The following is a 14553-nucleotide window of genomic DNA, read 5'->3' as shown; positions in this document are numbered from 1 at the left end:
AAGCCATCGACGAGCGTGCACAAGAAACAAAGAGAAATGGCACGGCTCGGTCCTCCCCTACTCCTCTGTTCCCAATGACCCATCTGAATTGTTAATTAATTTCTTTGCTGAATCCGGCTCTTCCTTCGCACCAAAACTTCCGTTTAGGAAAAAAAATAAAATAAAAAACTGTAGGAGTACTTCTTTTTTTTTTACGATGAAAAAAAAAAGCGTACTTGGTTCACGCAGAATGGCAGCGTCACACGTTTGGGTTTGTGCAGTCCGGTCCCGGGCACGTACGTACGTACGCTTCCGTGTTCGTGCGTTTCGGGACTCTGGCACAGTAGCATGAGCCCATTGAATGGGGAGCGGGGCCAGCAGTGCAGTGCACGGAGTAGCACTGTAGCAGAAGAAAGCCCCAGATCCACTTGAATCGCCAGGACGCGCACGGGGGGCGTGCTTACTAATCAAATCAGTGCAATAACATTGTAACCGCGTTAAAAATCTTAACTCAATAACAATGGTAGTGACTAGTGGGCAGGAACACTTTTTTTTACTGGGTAATTAGATTAACTCCCTCCTATATAAGATTGTTTAGTACAATGTTAAATCAAACCTTAAAAATATAAATCATGATTAACTCTTAAGTTGTTGAGTTTGAAAATATAAAAATTATATGAATAGATTTGTCTTGAAAAATAATTTCATAAAAATATACATATATCACTTTTCAATAAATATCTTTATAGAAACAAGAAGTGAACGTTATGTTTTGGAGACTGTGTCGCTCTCCAAAACGACTTCTTTTACGAGTACGGAGGGAGTACACAATCGTAAAAAATGTGTTCTCTAACAGCATCTCCAACAGTGTCCTTATCCCCCTCTAAGTTAAATTTTGGCAATTTTAGCTCAATTTCACCATCCAACAGACTGGCTATCGGACTGGCCAAGCCATCCGGCTGGCCAAAGTCCTTGCACTAGCCAAATTTGGCCAGACAAGATAGCCTAGCCAATCGTGGGCCCCACGCCGATAGCATCCCTCTCTCCCTCTCTCTCCGCCAATCGTCGTCATCGAGATGACATCGCTGGTGCTGTCGAGGTCGTCGTTGCCGAACGCCGCCGTCGCCGTCGCCAGATCCGTTGTTGCCGGACGCCGCCGTCATCGCGTCGTCGCCAGATCCGCGAGGTCGTCATTGCGCCGTCGCCAGCTGTCGTCGGCGCCGTCGTCAACCGTCGTCTCCGAGGTCGTCGTTGCCAGACGCCGTGTCATCGACGTCATCGCCAGCCGTTGTCGGTGCTGTCGCCAGATCCGTCGCCAGCCGAGGTCATCGTCGCCTGCCGTCGTCATCGCCATGCCCCGGCGGATTCGGCCGGTGCGGCATGTAGTAGAGGACGCTGCCGTCTCGCTCCTGCCGTCGTGTTCGCTGCCCACACCGATTGGCCGCCCCGCGTCCACGCGAGCTTGCCCCGAGCGGCGGCGGCGGATGGCGATGAGACGATGGCGGCGGCACCTACTACGAGCTGAGCAGAGGGGGTTTGGGGAAAAGGGGGGAGAGATGAGGAAGAATAAAGGGTTGTAAAGACTGACACGTGGGTCCCACTGTCATAGGCTCATAATAGAGAGGATGAATGGAGAGGTTGTTGGAGTAAATAAGAGTTTGACCGGCTAAATTAGATAAAGAGTTGGCCAAATAGATATTTGGAGAGTTAGATTTGGAGAGATAGTTAAAGATGCTCTTTTTTTTTTCTCCTCTCTAAGCTAAGCAACAACACGTCGAAAGTGGAAATAAAAACAAAATGGCACGGTAACAATTCTAACCATCATTCCCTACAAATCCGCCTAAAACTTGAGTTTTGTAACGACCGTTTGCTAATCTCCTCGCGCACCAGGCTCCAGGGTTTCCAAAACCGTTGGGACCGGGGTTACCGCGTTCCGGCGGTAAGCACGATTACCGCGCGGGAATCATGAAAAACCGTATGAAACCGTGCAAAATTTATTAAAAATTCAAATTATTTTTAAAATTTATTTGAATTTAAGGCGGTTATCGCGGTTTTTCTATTACCATACCCCGTGGTAAGGCCGGTAACCGCGCGGTTACCGACGGTAAGTCAAACCCTGGCACCAGCAGCATCAGCATCAACGTCTCCCGGTCGTGACGCGCGTCCACAGCGCCATCGGAGCAACCGCTGAGAAGTAGCCCACCGGCGCCGGTGCGACGACCTCGGCCGCCTCCTCCTTCTCCGTCGCCGTCGTCGCCGCCTTCGTCGTCTCGTCCGCAGGCGGAAGGGACGCCGCCCTCCCGCTGACCTGGCCGTTCTTGTCATCGCGCCGCCGCGCGGCGAGCACCTTCCTCACAGTGGCGGATCCAGGATTTGAGCAAAGGGTATTCAAAGTTGAAAAAAAATCATACAGAACTCAAAAAATTGGACTAGGAAAATCATACAGGAGTGGTAATGACATGTTTAAAGCCTTAAAGGTACAAACAGTAGCACAATAGTCAAGATGTCTATCTCCAACTGCACACTTGGGGACATATCACTATCATGGGCATTGGGTGCTTCAAGTAGTAGCTGAATAGGACTAGAAGGGGTATTTTCTGGGATCTGAACTTCACTCTCAATGGTTAATGGTTTTGGATCAGAGGTGGAAGCTACTTTCTGAGACTTGGTTGACCTTTCCCACAAAGACTTCAAATCTATTGTCTTCTTCTTCTTCATTTTTCAAATTTCAAGACCTCCAGTTCAAATTTCTGACTAATTTAACTTCTAAGCAATAGCAATTAAGCAATGGCCAATCGCTTGGGGAATTTGACAAGAGGATTTATTTTACCAGTGCCAGTCCACTGTCCAGCTGTCTAGGGACCAAGGGGACGCGCCGACGCGGGGGTGCGTCGCCGCAACCGGCTGCCGCCGTGCGCCGCAGCGCCGCCGCCGTCCGTGCGAACCTCAGCTGCTCAGCGTTGCCCGTCCCCGAGGAGGCGGCGGCGTCGTCGCAAGCCACGCCGCCTCCGCAGCAGCAGGCCCAGGGACCAGGGTCCAGGGAGATGAGGCTGGTGGCGATTCTGGCGACGCGCCGAGCCGGCGGCCGGCGCCGCCGAGCGTTGAGCTCTCGATGCCCCGTCGCCCGTCGGTGGGGATGAGTGGAGGCGCGGCGGATTGGGGCTGGGACGACAGAAGGGGTGGGGACTGGCTGACCGGGGGATAGAGACTAGGGTTTTGTTCGTTTTTGGGCCAGTGGGCCTATTCGTTGGGCCAAGATGGGGAGGAATGTATGGTCTGCTGCGAATAAATGGGCTTCTTTTCATTTGGGATATACATGCTGTACTTCCTTCTAATTTCTCATGTATATATGCATAACATACCTATATATAGTTATTTTTTTTTAAATTATATGGGTATTCAGGTGAATACCCATGAATCACGTGGGATCCGCCCCTGCTTCCTCACCTGCTGCGGAGCGTACGGTGTCGGCATGATGACGCGGGCGAGCTCGCGGCGGCGGCGCTAGAGCAACGACGACGGTGAACCGGTGTGATTGCTCGAGTTGTTGAGTTCTCGTCTGAGCTGAGAGCTTGACTGCCTGAGCTGCCGTGACGATGCCTCGATATAAGGGGCTCGAGCTCGAATCCGAATCGGATCAGAAGAGCACCAACTCGAAGCAGAATCGGATTCGCCAATGATAAGTTCCGGATCGTCGTAGGCGTGTAGATGGAGTACAAGCGATTACTTCCCCTGTACTATAATAATATACCTATATCTCGCATCCTGTCCTAGCTAGTTATATTTTGAGATGAAGATAGTATATTATTTGTGAGTTGTGGGTTTGTGGGGGTTGCTAATGGGCACCCCCATCCGGCCATCCCCCCTAACGCGCTCCTCTTCTCCTTCCTCCTCCCCTTATTCTCTTCCTACTACATCATATTTTTTTATAAAAAGATAAAGTTAGAAAAAATTATGTATGAAAATACTATATATATATAAAAAATTGAATCAGATTTATAAACTTTTGACTTACTACTATCAACTTTGAGCTTATAAACTTTAGGTGTATAAACTTTAGATGTATAGAAATATTATATATAAAAAATATTTAAATTCAAATTCATATTTGAATCGGATATATAAACTTTAGGTGTATAAAATTTGAATGTGTAAACTTGAGGTGTATAATTTTTAGGTATATAAATTTATTAAAATAGAAAAGTAATGTGGTGTAAAAAAAATCACGTGGAGGTGGAGGAGGGGTGATCGCCCATCATGCTTTTCGGAGTTTGTGTCACTGGTTTTTGACCGCCGAAAATTTTTGGGGAACAATTTCTTTCCCGCGAAAAATGTGGCTAAGATCGTGCTTTCGCGGCAAAATATTTTGGTTAGCTTTTAAAGCCCGGGCTCAAATGCGATTTGCGAAGTAAAATCGACGGCGACCCAAAAAGGGAAAAATGCCGCGCGAAGAATATAGGGCCAAGCGCCGCCGTTTGCCGGCGGCGGAGCCGGACTTCCTGGCCGGCCTCCCGCCGGAGATCGTCGACGACATCATCTCCCGCCTCGACATACGCGACGTCGTCCGCACCTCCGCCCTCTCCCGCGCCTGGCGCCGCCGCTGGGAGTCCGTCCGCGGCCTCGACCTCAGCTTCAGATCCTCCGCCCCCGCCGCCGCCATCTCCTCCGTCCTGAAGCGCGCCGCCGCGCCGGTCCGCGGGCTCGGCCTCCGAGTCCCCGGTCGCCGGTTCCGCCGCGCCGTCCACTGGCTCCGCCTCCTCCCCCGCAAGCGCGTCCAGTCCCTCGACCTCCACTTCGAGTTCGTGTTCGGCGAGAAGCCCAGCCTCGACCCCAGCATCCTCTCCTGCCTGGAGCTCACCACGCTGGTCCTCGAGGGCTGCATCTTCCCGCCGTCGCCGCCGCCGCCGTCGTTTGTGGGGTTCCCGGAGTTGACCAAGCTGTCCCTCTCCGAGATCGACCTCCCGCGCCACGGGGGGAGGCGGCTGGAGGCGATGATCGCCGCGTCGCCGCTTCTCGTCGAGCTGTCTCTCTCGAACGTGCGCAGCCTCCATCACTGGGAGAGGTGGTTCATCCGGGGACCAAACCTCCGGTCCGTTTGGATCTGGACGGATTACGATTATGGCTGCAGGATAGGGGAGCTCCCGCGGCTAGAGCACGCCATCGTCTTCGCGTCGGCCATCAAGACTGAAGTTTTGTGCAAAATTCTGGAAGGGATTAGTCATGCGGAGACTCTTGGATTCGATGCAATTACAGACCAGGTACTTTACTTTGCTAGTTGCTTCACCGTGCGTCCCGTGCCCTCCAAATTTTTAATTAACAGTTAGCAAACCATGAAACTTAAAATCCTTTTACAGTTTTTATACTCACTAGTGGGTAAAAATTAGAGCAGCTCAATGTAAACTCGAATCTAAATTCAGTGGTAATTCACCAGAGGTTTTTATTCACATTTGAGGTTATTACACCTGGATTCTTGTCTAGACCAAATCTAATGTACTATTGTGATTTGCAGTTCAATGGTAACCCACCGGAGAGGTTTTCATTCACTTTTCAGAACTTGAGGTCGTTGGACCTGCATGCTTGTCTAGATCAAATCTCAAGTACTTCTTGGGTCTTTTGCATACTTAGAAGTGCCCCGAACCTGGAAACACTTGAAATCGAGGTAATGTAGAAAACCCCAGAAAGTTACTTTACATATTATGGTTCCTAGATGGCTAGATCGTGAATGCGCAAACAATTCGCGGATCTTTTCAATAAGCAGAGAGTTCCAATATCTGTTTTGGCTGATTGAGTTATTTATTTGCATTTATAACATTTGCAATTCACAAATTATGTTCTTCCTTTGGTAGGTTGATTGTGATGATGATGAAGTGGATGCTGGATCTGTCGAAGGATTCGCAAACGCACAAGCAAGTGATGACATTTTCCCTAGACTTCGAGATGTCTGGTTACATAGTATTGACTGCTCCTCAAATGAGATGTGCTTCATCAAGTTTGTCCTATCCAAAGCAAGATCGCTAGAACTGTTCTCTGTTCGTGTCACCTCCAGTAGGTTATCTTATCAGGAGGCATGCATAGAGATGGCAAAATACAAAAGAGCATCGCCGTTAGCTAAGCTCAGACTCATCCGTGGATGACTGGCTAGCTTGACTTTGCAGAGCACCTGAACTTCTCATGCTTTTTCATCCCATTGTTTGTATTCAGTGAAAGATATCTCTGTTGAACTGTGTGGATGTTGAATTTCCATCAGGCAACATGCATGACATCTGCAATAGTGTGCCTATGTAGGTAATGCATACTGCTTGCCTATATATTTTGATGAAGTTTAAATAATGCCTTCCCATTGTTATTAATTCCCGAATGAGGATTCAATCCCTTTTACTTTTCCAATCTTCAGGTTTTTCAGTTAGAATCACTGTGCTTTAGTTATCTCTTTACCCTAATTGCAAGGTTGTTTATGATCATATTCTGAATTTCTGCCTTCAAATTCCATCCATATTTCACTAATGAGAATAACAAAATGGTGATTTTGGAATAATTAAAAGCTTATGCCACTCTGTTTCTTCATCATTTTTCACCATAATATCATTTCTTTTCATTCAAATGATGTAGTTGCGTGACTTGATCAAGCTCAGAAGGTGCAACTGATCACCATTTGCAGCTGGGGCACACGTACTCCCTCCGTACTCGTAAAAAAAGTCGTTTAGAACAATGTTTAAGTCAAACATTGAGAATATAAATCATAAATAACTTTTAAGTTGTTGAGTTTAAAAATGTAAAAAAATATATGAATAGACTTGTCTTGAAAAATACTTTCATAAAAGTATATTCAATAAATATTTTTATAAAAACAAGAAGTTAAAGTTGTGTTTTGGAGACCGTGTCGCTATCCAAAACGACTCCCTATACGAGTATGGAGGGAGTATTTGTCTATTTAATTATAGGCCTCTTCAAAAAAAATAAATAAAAACATCTAATTCGATGTAATCAATAATGAGTTAATGACCTTACCAGTCCATTTATAAATACGATCAGAAAATTAATCTTCTATCCTCATATCATTTGCTAATTTGTTATACTCCCTCTAAAGGCTGATAATACTTATCATTTTAGATAATGACGTAGTTTTCAAATAGCAACTTTGATCATTATTTTTTATTACAATATATGTAGACATATCAATAAATATATTATTTCATTAAAGTGTTTTTTATAAGATAAATATTTCAGATGTTATTTCTAGTTTAATTTTTTTAATTTGAATAATAGCCTCATCCAAGATGACATGTATTACTAACCCGGAGGTAGTATAAGAGTTAATCAAAATACAATTTACGTGTCATTGTTTACATCTTGAGTTGGAAAAAAAAGATGTGAATGACAAGGTTTGCAATTTTTCCTCTGCATTTTATCAACATTAAGTTGATGTATTCCGCTTATTGTTCTCATCAACCTTTAAGCTGGAAAGGTCAACCTTCTGGGAACCCCATTTCATCACAGATGATATGTTATAATTATATCACTGTTCATTACTGCAAACTATCTTATGGCAATGTTAAGGCCCTGTTTAGTTCCCAAAAATTTTTCCCAAAAACATCATATCAAATCTTTGACACATATATGAAGAATTAAATATAGATAAAAAGAAAACCAATTGCACAGTTTACATGTAAATCGCGAGATGAATTTTTTGAGCCTAATTAGACCATGATTAGCCATAAAGTGCTACAATAACATACACGTGCTAATGACGGACTAATTAGGCTCAAAAGATTTGTCTCGTAGTTTTCAGGCAAGTTATGAAATTAGTTTTTTCATTCGTGTCCGAAAACTCCTTCCGACATCCGGTCAAACGTTTGATTTAACACAAAAAAAATTTCATTTCACCAACTAAACATGCCATAAGTACTCCTTTCAAAAAAAAGCTCAATCTTTGAGATGATATGACTTCTAGTACAACAATTTTTTTTTAGATTTATATTCAGAGAGGTCACATGACACATCCCTGTTTAAGTTAAGGGCATGTTCAGGGGGATCCTAATGGGCGATCGATCGCCTGGAGATGGGGGTAGCGATTGATCTCCTCCCCTCTCTCTCCCTCCACCTGGTTTCTTTTTTGGCACCGTATTACTTTCCTATTTTAGTAAATTTATGCACCTAAAGTTTATACACCTCAAGTTTACACATCTAAAGTTTAGAGACCCAAAGTTTATAAGTCAAAAGTTTATATATCCGATTCAAATTTTGAATTTGAATTCAAATTTTTTTATATATAGTATTTCTATACATCTAAAGTTTATACACCTAAAGTTTATAGACCCAAAGTTTATAAGTCAAAAGTTTACATACCCGTTTCAAATTTGAATTTGAATTATATCTGATTCAAATTTGAATTTTAATTCAAATATTTTCTATATATAGTATTTTTATGCATCTAAAGTTTATACATCTAAAGTTTATAGACCTAAAGTTTATAAGTCAAAAGTTTACATACCCGATTCAAATTTGAATTTGAATTATATCTGATTCAAATTTGAATTTGAATTCAAATATTTACACCTAAAGTTTATAGACCCAAAGTTTATAAGCCAAAAGTTTACATAGCCGATTCAAATTTGAATTTAAATTCAATTTTTTTATATAGTATTCTATACATAAATTTTTTCTAACTTTTTGTTTTTTTTAAATAAAATTGTGTGGTGTACTGTAATAGGAAGAGAAGAAGGGAAGGAGGAAGGGGGGAGAGGAGGGAGGAGTGTATCGAATATAGGGGAGAGGGCGGACGGGTGATCGCTGGGCGGACGGGGGAGCGATCACCCGCCCATTAGCATTTCCGTCTGTTCAGATTGTAGCCAAAATAAACCTTAACAAAATTTGGCAAGTTGTTATTATTGCTAAAATTTTGACAAGATTTCTTATGTAATTACCAAATTTAGCAATAAAATAAACGTAGACATTCTTTTAGTAACTTTATAAAAAATGATATGATTGAAAATGACATTAAAGTGAACAGCCCTTATGTTTTTTTTTTGGGTTTTGGGACGAACGAATTCCCCAAGCAACGGCCCACTCGTACCGTCGTGCACTGGACAGTCTGGACTGGCTTTTGGCGCCCAAATTTTGGACGAGGGCTTTCTCTTGGCGCTCAATTGCGAACTTCAATCGTCGCCTCAAAAAAGAAAACGAAGAAATGCCGTCCGGAGAGGCCAAGCGCCGCCGTTCACCGGCGGTAGAGCCGGACTACCTAGCCGCGCTCCCACCGGAGATCGTCGACAACATCATCTCCCGCCTCGGCGTACGCGACGTCGTCCGCACCTCCGTCCTCTCCCACGCCTGGCGCCGCCGATGGCGCTCAGTTCGCGGCCTCGACCTCGATTTCAGATCCTCCGACCCCGCCGCCGCCATCTCCTCCGTCCTGAAGCGCTCCGCCGCGCCCGTCCGTACGGTCACCCTCCGAGTCCCCCGGCGCTGGTTCCACCGCGCCGTCCGCTGGCTCCGCCTCCTCCCCCGCAAGCGCGTCCAGTCCCTCCACCTCTACTTCGAGATGATCTCCATCATCGAAGGCAAGCACAACCTCGATCCCAGCATCTTCTCTTGCCTAGAGCTCTCCTCGTTGAGCCTTGCGGGTTGCACCTTCCCACCGCCGCAGCCGCCGTCGTTTGTGGGGTTCCTGAAGCTGACCAAGCTCTCCCTCTCCGAGGTCGAACTCCCGCCACACGGGGAAAGGCAGCTGGAGGCGATGATCGCCGCCTCGCCGCTTCTCCTCGAATTGTCTCTCGACAACGTGCACAGCTTCCACCACTCGGAGGTGTGGTTCGTCCGGGGACCAAACATCCGGTCCCTTAGGATTTGGGCAGTTGATCAGGATTTTGGCTGCAGGATAGGGGAGCTCCCGCGTCTGGAGGATGCTGTCATCTTCTTGGATTCAGAAGTCACCACTCAAGTCTTGTGCAAAACTTTGGAAGGGATTGCTCATGTGGAGAGCCTCGACTTCAATGCACTTATGCATCAGGTACTTTACTACACCATATACTCTCTAAATTTAAACAGTTCATAAACATGAAGCTTAGAGAGTCCTTTACAGTTAGTATTATAGTATCTCCAATTTTTATGTATTACTCCACTGCTTAAGACTAGAGCATCTCAATGTAAGCTCGAATTTGAGTTCAATAGTGATCCGCCGGAGATGTTTTCGTTCACATTTCAGACAGGTCATTGCACCTGCATTGCTTTTTACCAATATATATATATATATATATATATATATATATATATATATATATATATATATATATATATATATATATATATATATATATACTACGACCTGCAGTTTAATGGTAATCCACCAGAGAGATTTTCATTCATATTGCATTACTTGAGGTCATTAGACCTGCTTGCTTGTCTAGAGCAAATCTAACATATTACTGTGATTTGCAGTTCAGTGATAATCCACCAGAGAGGTTTTCATTCACATTTCAGAACTTGAGGTCATTAGACCTGCATGCTTGTCTAGACCAAATTTCAAGTACTTCATTGGTTTTTTCTATACTAAGATGTGCCCCAAACCTGGAAAAACTTGAAATCGAGGTAATATAGAAAACCCTAGAAAGTTCTTTACATATTATAGTTCCACGATCGTGAATACTCAAAAGATTTTGCACATCTTTTCAATAAGCAACAGTTACAAGATTTATTTTGTCTGGTTGAGTTATTGATTTCCATTTGCAACATTTGCAATTGTGTTCTTTTTTGGTAGGTTGGTTGTTATGATGATTTAGTGGATGATGGAACTGTCGAAGGATTCGCAAATGCGCAAACAAGCGACGACATTTTCCCTAGACTTCGATGTCTGGTTACATAGTATCAGCTGCTCCTCAAATGAGATGTGCTTCATCAAGTTTGTCCTATCCAAAGCAAGATCGCTAGAACAGCTCCGTGTTCGTGTTACCTCTAGCGGTATACCATCTTACCAGGAGGCATGCATAGAGATGGCAAAATACAAAAGAGCATCGCCGTTAGCTAGGCTCAGATTCATCCGTGGATGACTGGCTACAGGCTGCTAGCTTGATTTTGCAGGGCACCTGAACTTCTCCTGTTTTTTCCTTTCTGTCCTTTGTATTCAGTGGAAGCATATCTCCCTAGCTGCCTAGATGTGTTGCATCTCCAGTAAACATGTATAATGTATTATGTATGACATCTGCAAGAGTACGTGGCAGCCTGGCATACATCTTGCCTATATATTTTGATGAAATGAGATCTGAATCGTGCTTTCCAATGTTATTAATTCAGGAATGAGGATTCAGTCCCTTTTACCTTCCATTATTGAGGTTTTCAGTTAGAATCACTGTGCTCTAGTTATCTTATTATGGTTCACTAGAGGGGCATCCCAGCACATGATGGCAGTGCTGTACTGCTGTGCTGTCCCATTTGTTCTACCTGGGCAGAGAGCATCCATGGTAGTTCCTGCCATAGGGGAATCCTGTGTTTAAAAACATTTCCTTGTAGAATGCTCAGGCTCAAAGCAAGCTATGGTGGTTATAAGTAATTTCCAGCCCAATTGGTGGTACTGGTTCAACATTTTCTCTTTTGTAAAAGTATGATCTAATATACCTTGCATCAACCCTCCTTTCGGACTAGTAAAATTGGTTATGATAAGAGTTGAGCTTCCTCAGGCCAATCGGGCGTCTGCTATCCGGTGAATTATGGATAAAAAAAATCATCAAAAAGAACGAAAGAAGAAAAAAAATACTACTATTAGAACGGAAGAAAAAAAATTGTACTTTCTTTTTGGAGCTATGAATTTCCTCCACTCTTGCGAAAATTCAGTGGGAAGAAACATAAGGCTCCATCGGTTGGCCTAATAAACCAAAGCCAAAGCCAAAATATAAATTTTGAAACTTATTTTAGAAGTTAATTTTAAGATATTTTAAACATAGTTTTTATATTGACTTTTTAACTCGTTAAGAATACATATAAAAGTATCTTTAAATTAATTTTTTTATTTTCTAATAAGCTAAAATGACTTATTTGGAAATAGGAATAAGTTCATTTGAGGTCCCTTGTCAACGACTCTAATTTTCATCCCTCAACCGGAAAACCAGATATAATGGGCCCCTCAACTATCAAAACCGGTGCAGATGATGTCCCTCGGCGGTTTTTAGGGCGGTTTTGGCTGACGTGGCGCTTACGTGGCTAATTTGACTCGGTCTTAATATGACGTGGCGCTTACGTGGCAATTTAATCTGAAAAAATAATAAAAACCCGTGGGACCCACATGTCAGTTCCACACACAAAAAATTAAAAATTGGTGGGACCCACGTTGGGCCCCACCTATCATCCTCGCTCCTCCCTCTTCTCTCTATCCTCTCCCTCTATCCATTCTCTCTCTCCGGCTGATGGAGCAGGGCGAGTGGCGGTCGGCAGAAGCGGGCGACGCGCGGGGCCATAGAGCGCAGACGGCCGCGACTGCGGGCGTTGTGGAGAAGGGCGGCGGCGGCGGCATCGGCGGGAGCATCTCCTCCGGGTACTGAAACCACGACGCCGACTCATCCTCCGCCATCGCCGCCGTCGCCGTCCTCTCCGGCCTCGGCGGCTTCCGGGCGCCTGACTCTGCATGACGACGTGGCCATTGCACCAGAGCAGCTCGATGAGCCCGTCGTCTTCGCTGCAACAACAATAACCAAAGAATCACTCATCTGATCGCCTCCAATCCATGGAAAGATCTCCAGCTTCGATCTAAGGAACGCACGAACCCTAATGGTGCAAAGCTGTCTCCCATGCTGGTGGTGTTCCAATCAGGGACGAACTGGTTCATGGCATTAACAACCCTAATTAATCACTCACTGCAAGGAGAAGCACAGCAACTCTGTCTTGTTTTCACCTGCAAAGCCAATGATCATATCAGATTCTGCAAGAATCAGAACAAGTACTTTCGCATCATGCAAAAAATATTTCTCTTTTTTTTATATCAATGAAGCTTCAAGCTTTCCTGAGGACAAAGAACAAAATTTGTAGGTTTGCCAAAATTTAAGGGAAAACTGAACTCCAAAAGGATGGATTTAAGGGAAAACTGAACTCCAAAGAACAAAATTGGTAGGTTTGGCATCGCCCAATGCACGCCCTGGCTCACGGGAGATCGAGGCGTCATCCGGCTTGGGCGCGAGGCAGCAAGGCGCATTGGCCGGGAGGAGGGAGGCCGCCACTCCGGCGCCCACGCGCCGTTCCCAAGGCCGCCGCTGCTCCGCCCCCCCCCCCCCCGCCCCCCGACCTCGACTCCCGTGGGCTCTCCGCCGCCGCTTCGCCCACCCACCGCCGCGTCGCCGGTCCGGCCGCCGTCGCCACTGCTTCCCCGGACGACCTCGACTCCCGCGGGCTCTTCGCCGCCGCCTCGCCGGCTTCACGCGCTGCCGCTCGGGCCGCCGTCGCCCTGCCGACTTCGCGCGCCACCGCTCCGGTCTTCTCTTGCAGACTGCAGAGCAGGGGAGATTGAGAGAGGGGGACAGAGAGAAGAGAGAGGAGTAAGGATGACATGTGGGACCCGCGTGGGTCCCGCCATTTTTTATTATTTGGTGTGTGAAACTGACATGTGGGTCCCATGATTTTATATTTTTTTATTTATATTGCCACGTAAGCGCCACGTCGATGCCACATGGGATGAAGACCTAGTCAAAGCAGCCACGTAGGCGCCACATCAGCCAAAACCAGGCACAATACTACCAAGGGACCTCGTTTGCACGGTTTTGTAAGTTGAAGGATCCGTTCTACCCGGTTTTGCACTCAAGAGACGAATTTCGGACTCGGCAAAAAAATTGAGGGAACTAAAGTGAACTTATTCCTTGGAAATATGGGTAACTGGCGAGGCTGAGAGTAGCTTTCGGCCTTGGCCCATTAGCCCATGGGCCTTTTGCGAGTTCACGTCCTCTCTGTTGCTCCACCCCACGGAGTAAGTTCACTTTAGGTCCCTTAACTTGTCAACGAATCCGATTTTCGTCCTCCATCCGCAAAACCAGATACAACGGGTCCCTTAACTTACAAAACCGGTGCAAATTTCGTCCTAAGGCAGTATGGCTAGCGGTTTAGTCCGACGTGGCGCTTTGACTTGTCGTACGTGGCGCTTTGACCGCTGAGTCAGCACGGCCGTTGGGGAATAAAGGCTTCTCGCGCATTCGGCGCCAATCCTCTCACATTTCAGAAACCCTAGCTTTTCGGCGTGTAGGTTGCAGCGATTCGGACGGCGGCGGCGTCGTGATTCGGACGGCGGAGGAGCGGCGATGGGAAGCTCAAGGAGTGAGGGGTCGTCGTCGTCTTCGGCCAGGCAACCGTATGGCTCGCCTATTCCCTATCGCGTTGGTCCGTTCGAGTACGAACCAGCGGTGCTGTGTCGGTGCGAACTGAAGGCGGCGAGGTGGATATCTTGGAGCGTCGACAACCCTGGTTGTCGGTATTTCAAGTGCCGCAATGCTCGGGTGAGTGAATTTGCCGTGTTAATTTTGGATTGGTTTTATTTCGGATTGGGGGCCTAAATATTAGGGTTTTTGACGCACAGAAAGGGGGCTGCGATTTTTATGCTTGGCA

The 14553-nt window shown here is 45.8% G+C and overlaps 2 protein-coding genes across 2 annotated transcripts; both read left to right on the top strand.

Moving 5' to 3' along the window:
- Window positions 1–4384: 4384 nt before the first annotated feature.
- On the top strand, window positions 4385–6366 carry LOC4345772 (F-box/FBD/LRR-repeat protein At1g13570). Its single transcript, XM_015793343.3, has 3 exons — window positions 4385–5237; window positions 5489–5638; window positions 5826–6366. The coding sequence occupies exons 1-3, from the start codon at window positions 4419–4421 to the stop codon at window positions 6111–6113; spliced, it is 1257 nt and encodes a 418-aa protein (XP_015648829.1). The 5' UTR covers window positions 4385–4418; the 3' UTR covers window positions 6114–6366.
- Window positions 6367–9152: 2786 nt separating this feature from the next.
- LOC107277844 (F-box/FBD/LRR-repeat protein At1g13570) lies at window positions 9153–11252 on the top strand. Its single transcript, XM_026020075.2, has 3 exons — window positions 9153–9988; window positions 10417–10566; window positions 10736–11252. The coding sequence occupies exons 1-3, from the start codon at window positions 9167–9169 to the stop codon at window positions 10838–10840; spliced, it is 1077 nt and encodes a 358-aa protein (XP_025875860.1). The 5' UTR covers window positions 9153–9166; the 3' UTR covers window positions 10841–11252.
- Window positions 11253–14553: the final 3301 nt, after the last annotated feature.

Source organism: Oryza sativa, chromosome 8, assembly GCF_034140825.1.
Source record: "Oryza sativa Japonica Group chromosome 8, ASM3414082v1".
Taxonomy (NCBI): Eukaryota; Viridiplantae; Streptophyta; class Magnoliopsida; order Poales; family Poaceae; genus Oryza; species Oryza sativa.
The sequence above is the reverse complement of the archived record's forward strand: the minus strand, read 5'-3'. Positions and strand labels throughout refer to the sequence as shown.

Coding starts and splice junctions, on each gene's coding strand:
- LOC107277844 (XM_026020075.2), top strand. CDS start 9,167: ATGCCGTCCGGAGAGGCCAAGCGCCGCCGTTCACCGGCGGTAGAGCCG. Junction 9,989..10,416: donor TCAATGCACTTATGCATCAG/GTACTTTACTAC, acceptor TGTGATTTGCAG/TTCAGTGATAATCCACCAGA. Junction 10,567..10,735: donor TGGAAAAACTTGAAATCGAG/GTAATATAGAAA, acceptor CTTTTTTGGTAG/GTTGGTTGTTATGATGATTT.
- LOC4345772 (XM_015793343.3), top strand. CDS start 4,419: ATGCCGCGCGAAGAATATAGGGCCAAGCGCCGCCGTTTGCCGGCGGCG. Junction 5,238..5,488: donor TCGATGCAATTACAGACCAG/GTACTTTACTTT, acceptor TGTGATTTGCAG/TTCAATGGTAACCCACCGGA. Junction 5,639..5,825: donor TGGAAACACTTGAAATCGAG/GTAATGTAGAAA, acceptor TTCCTTTGGTAG/GTTGATTGTGATGATGATGA.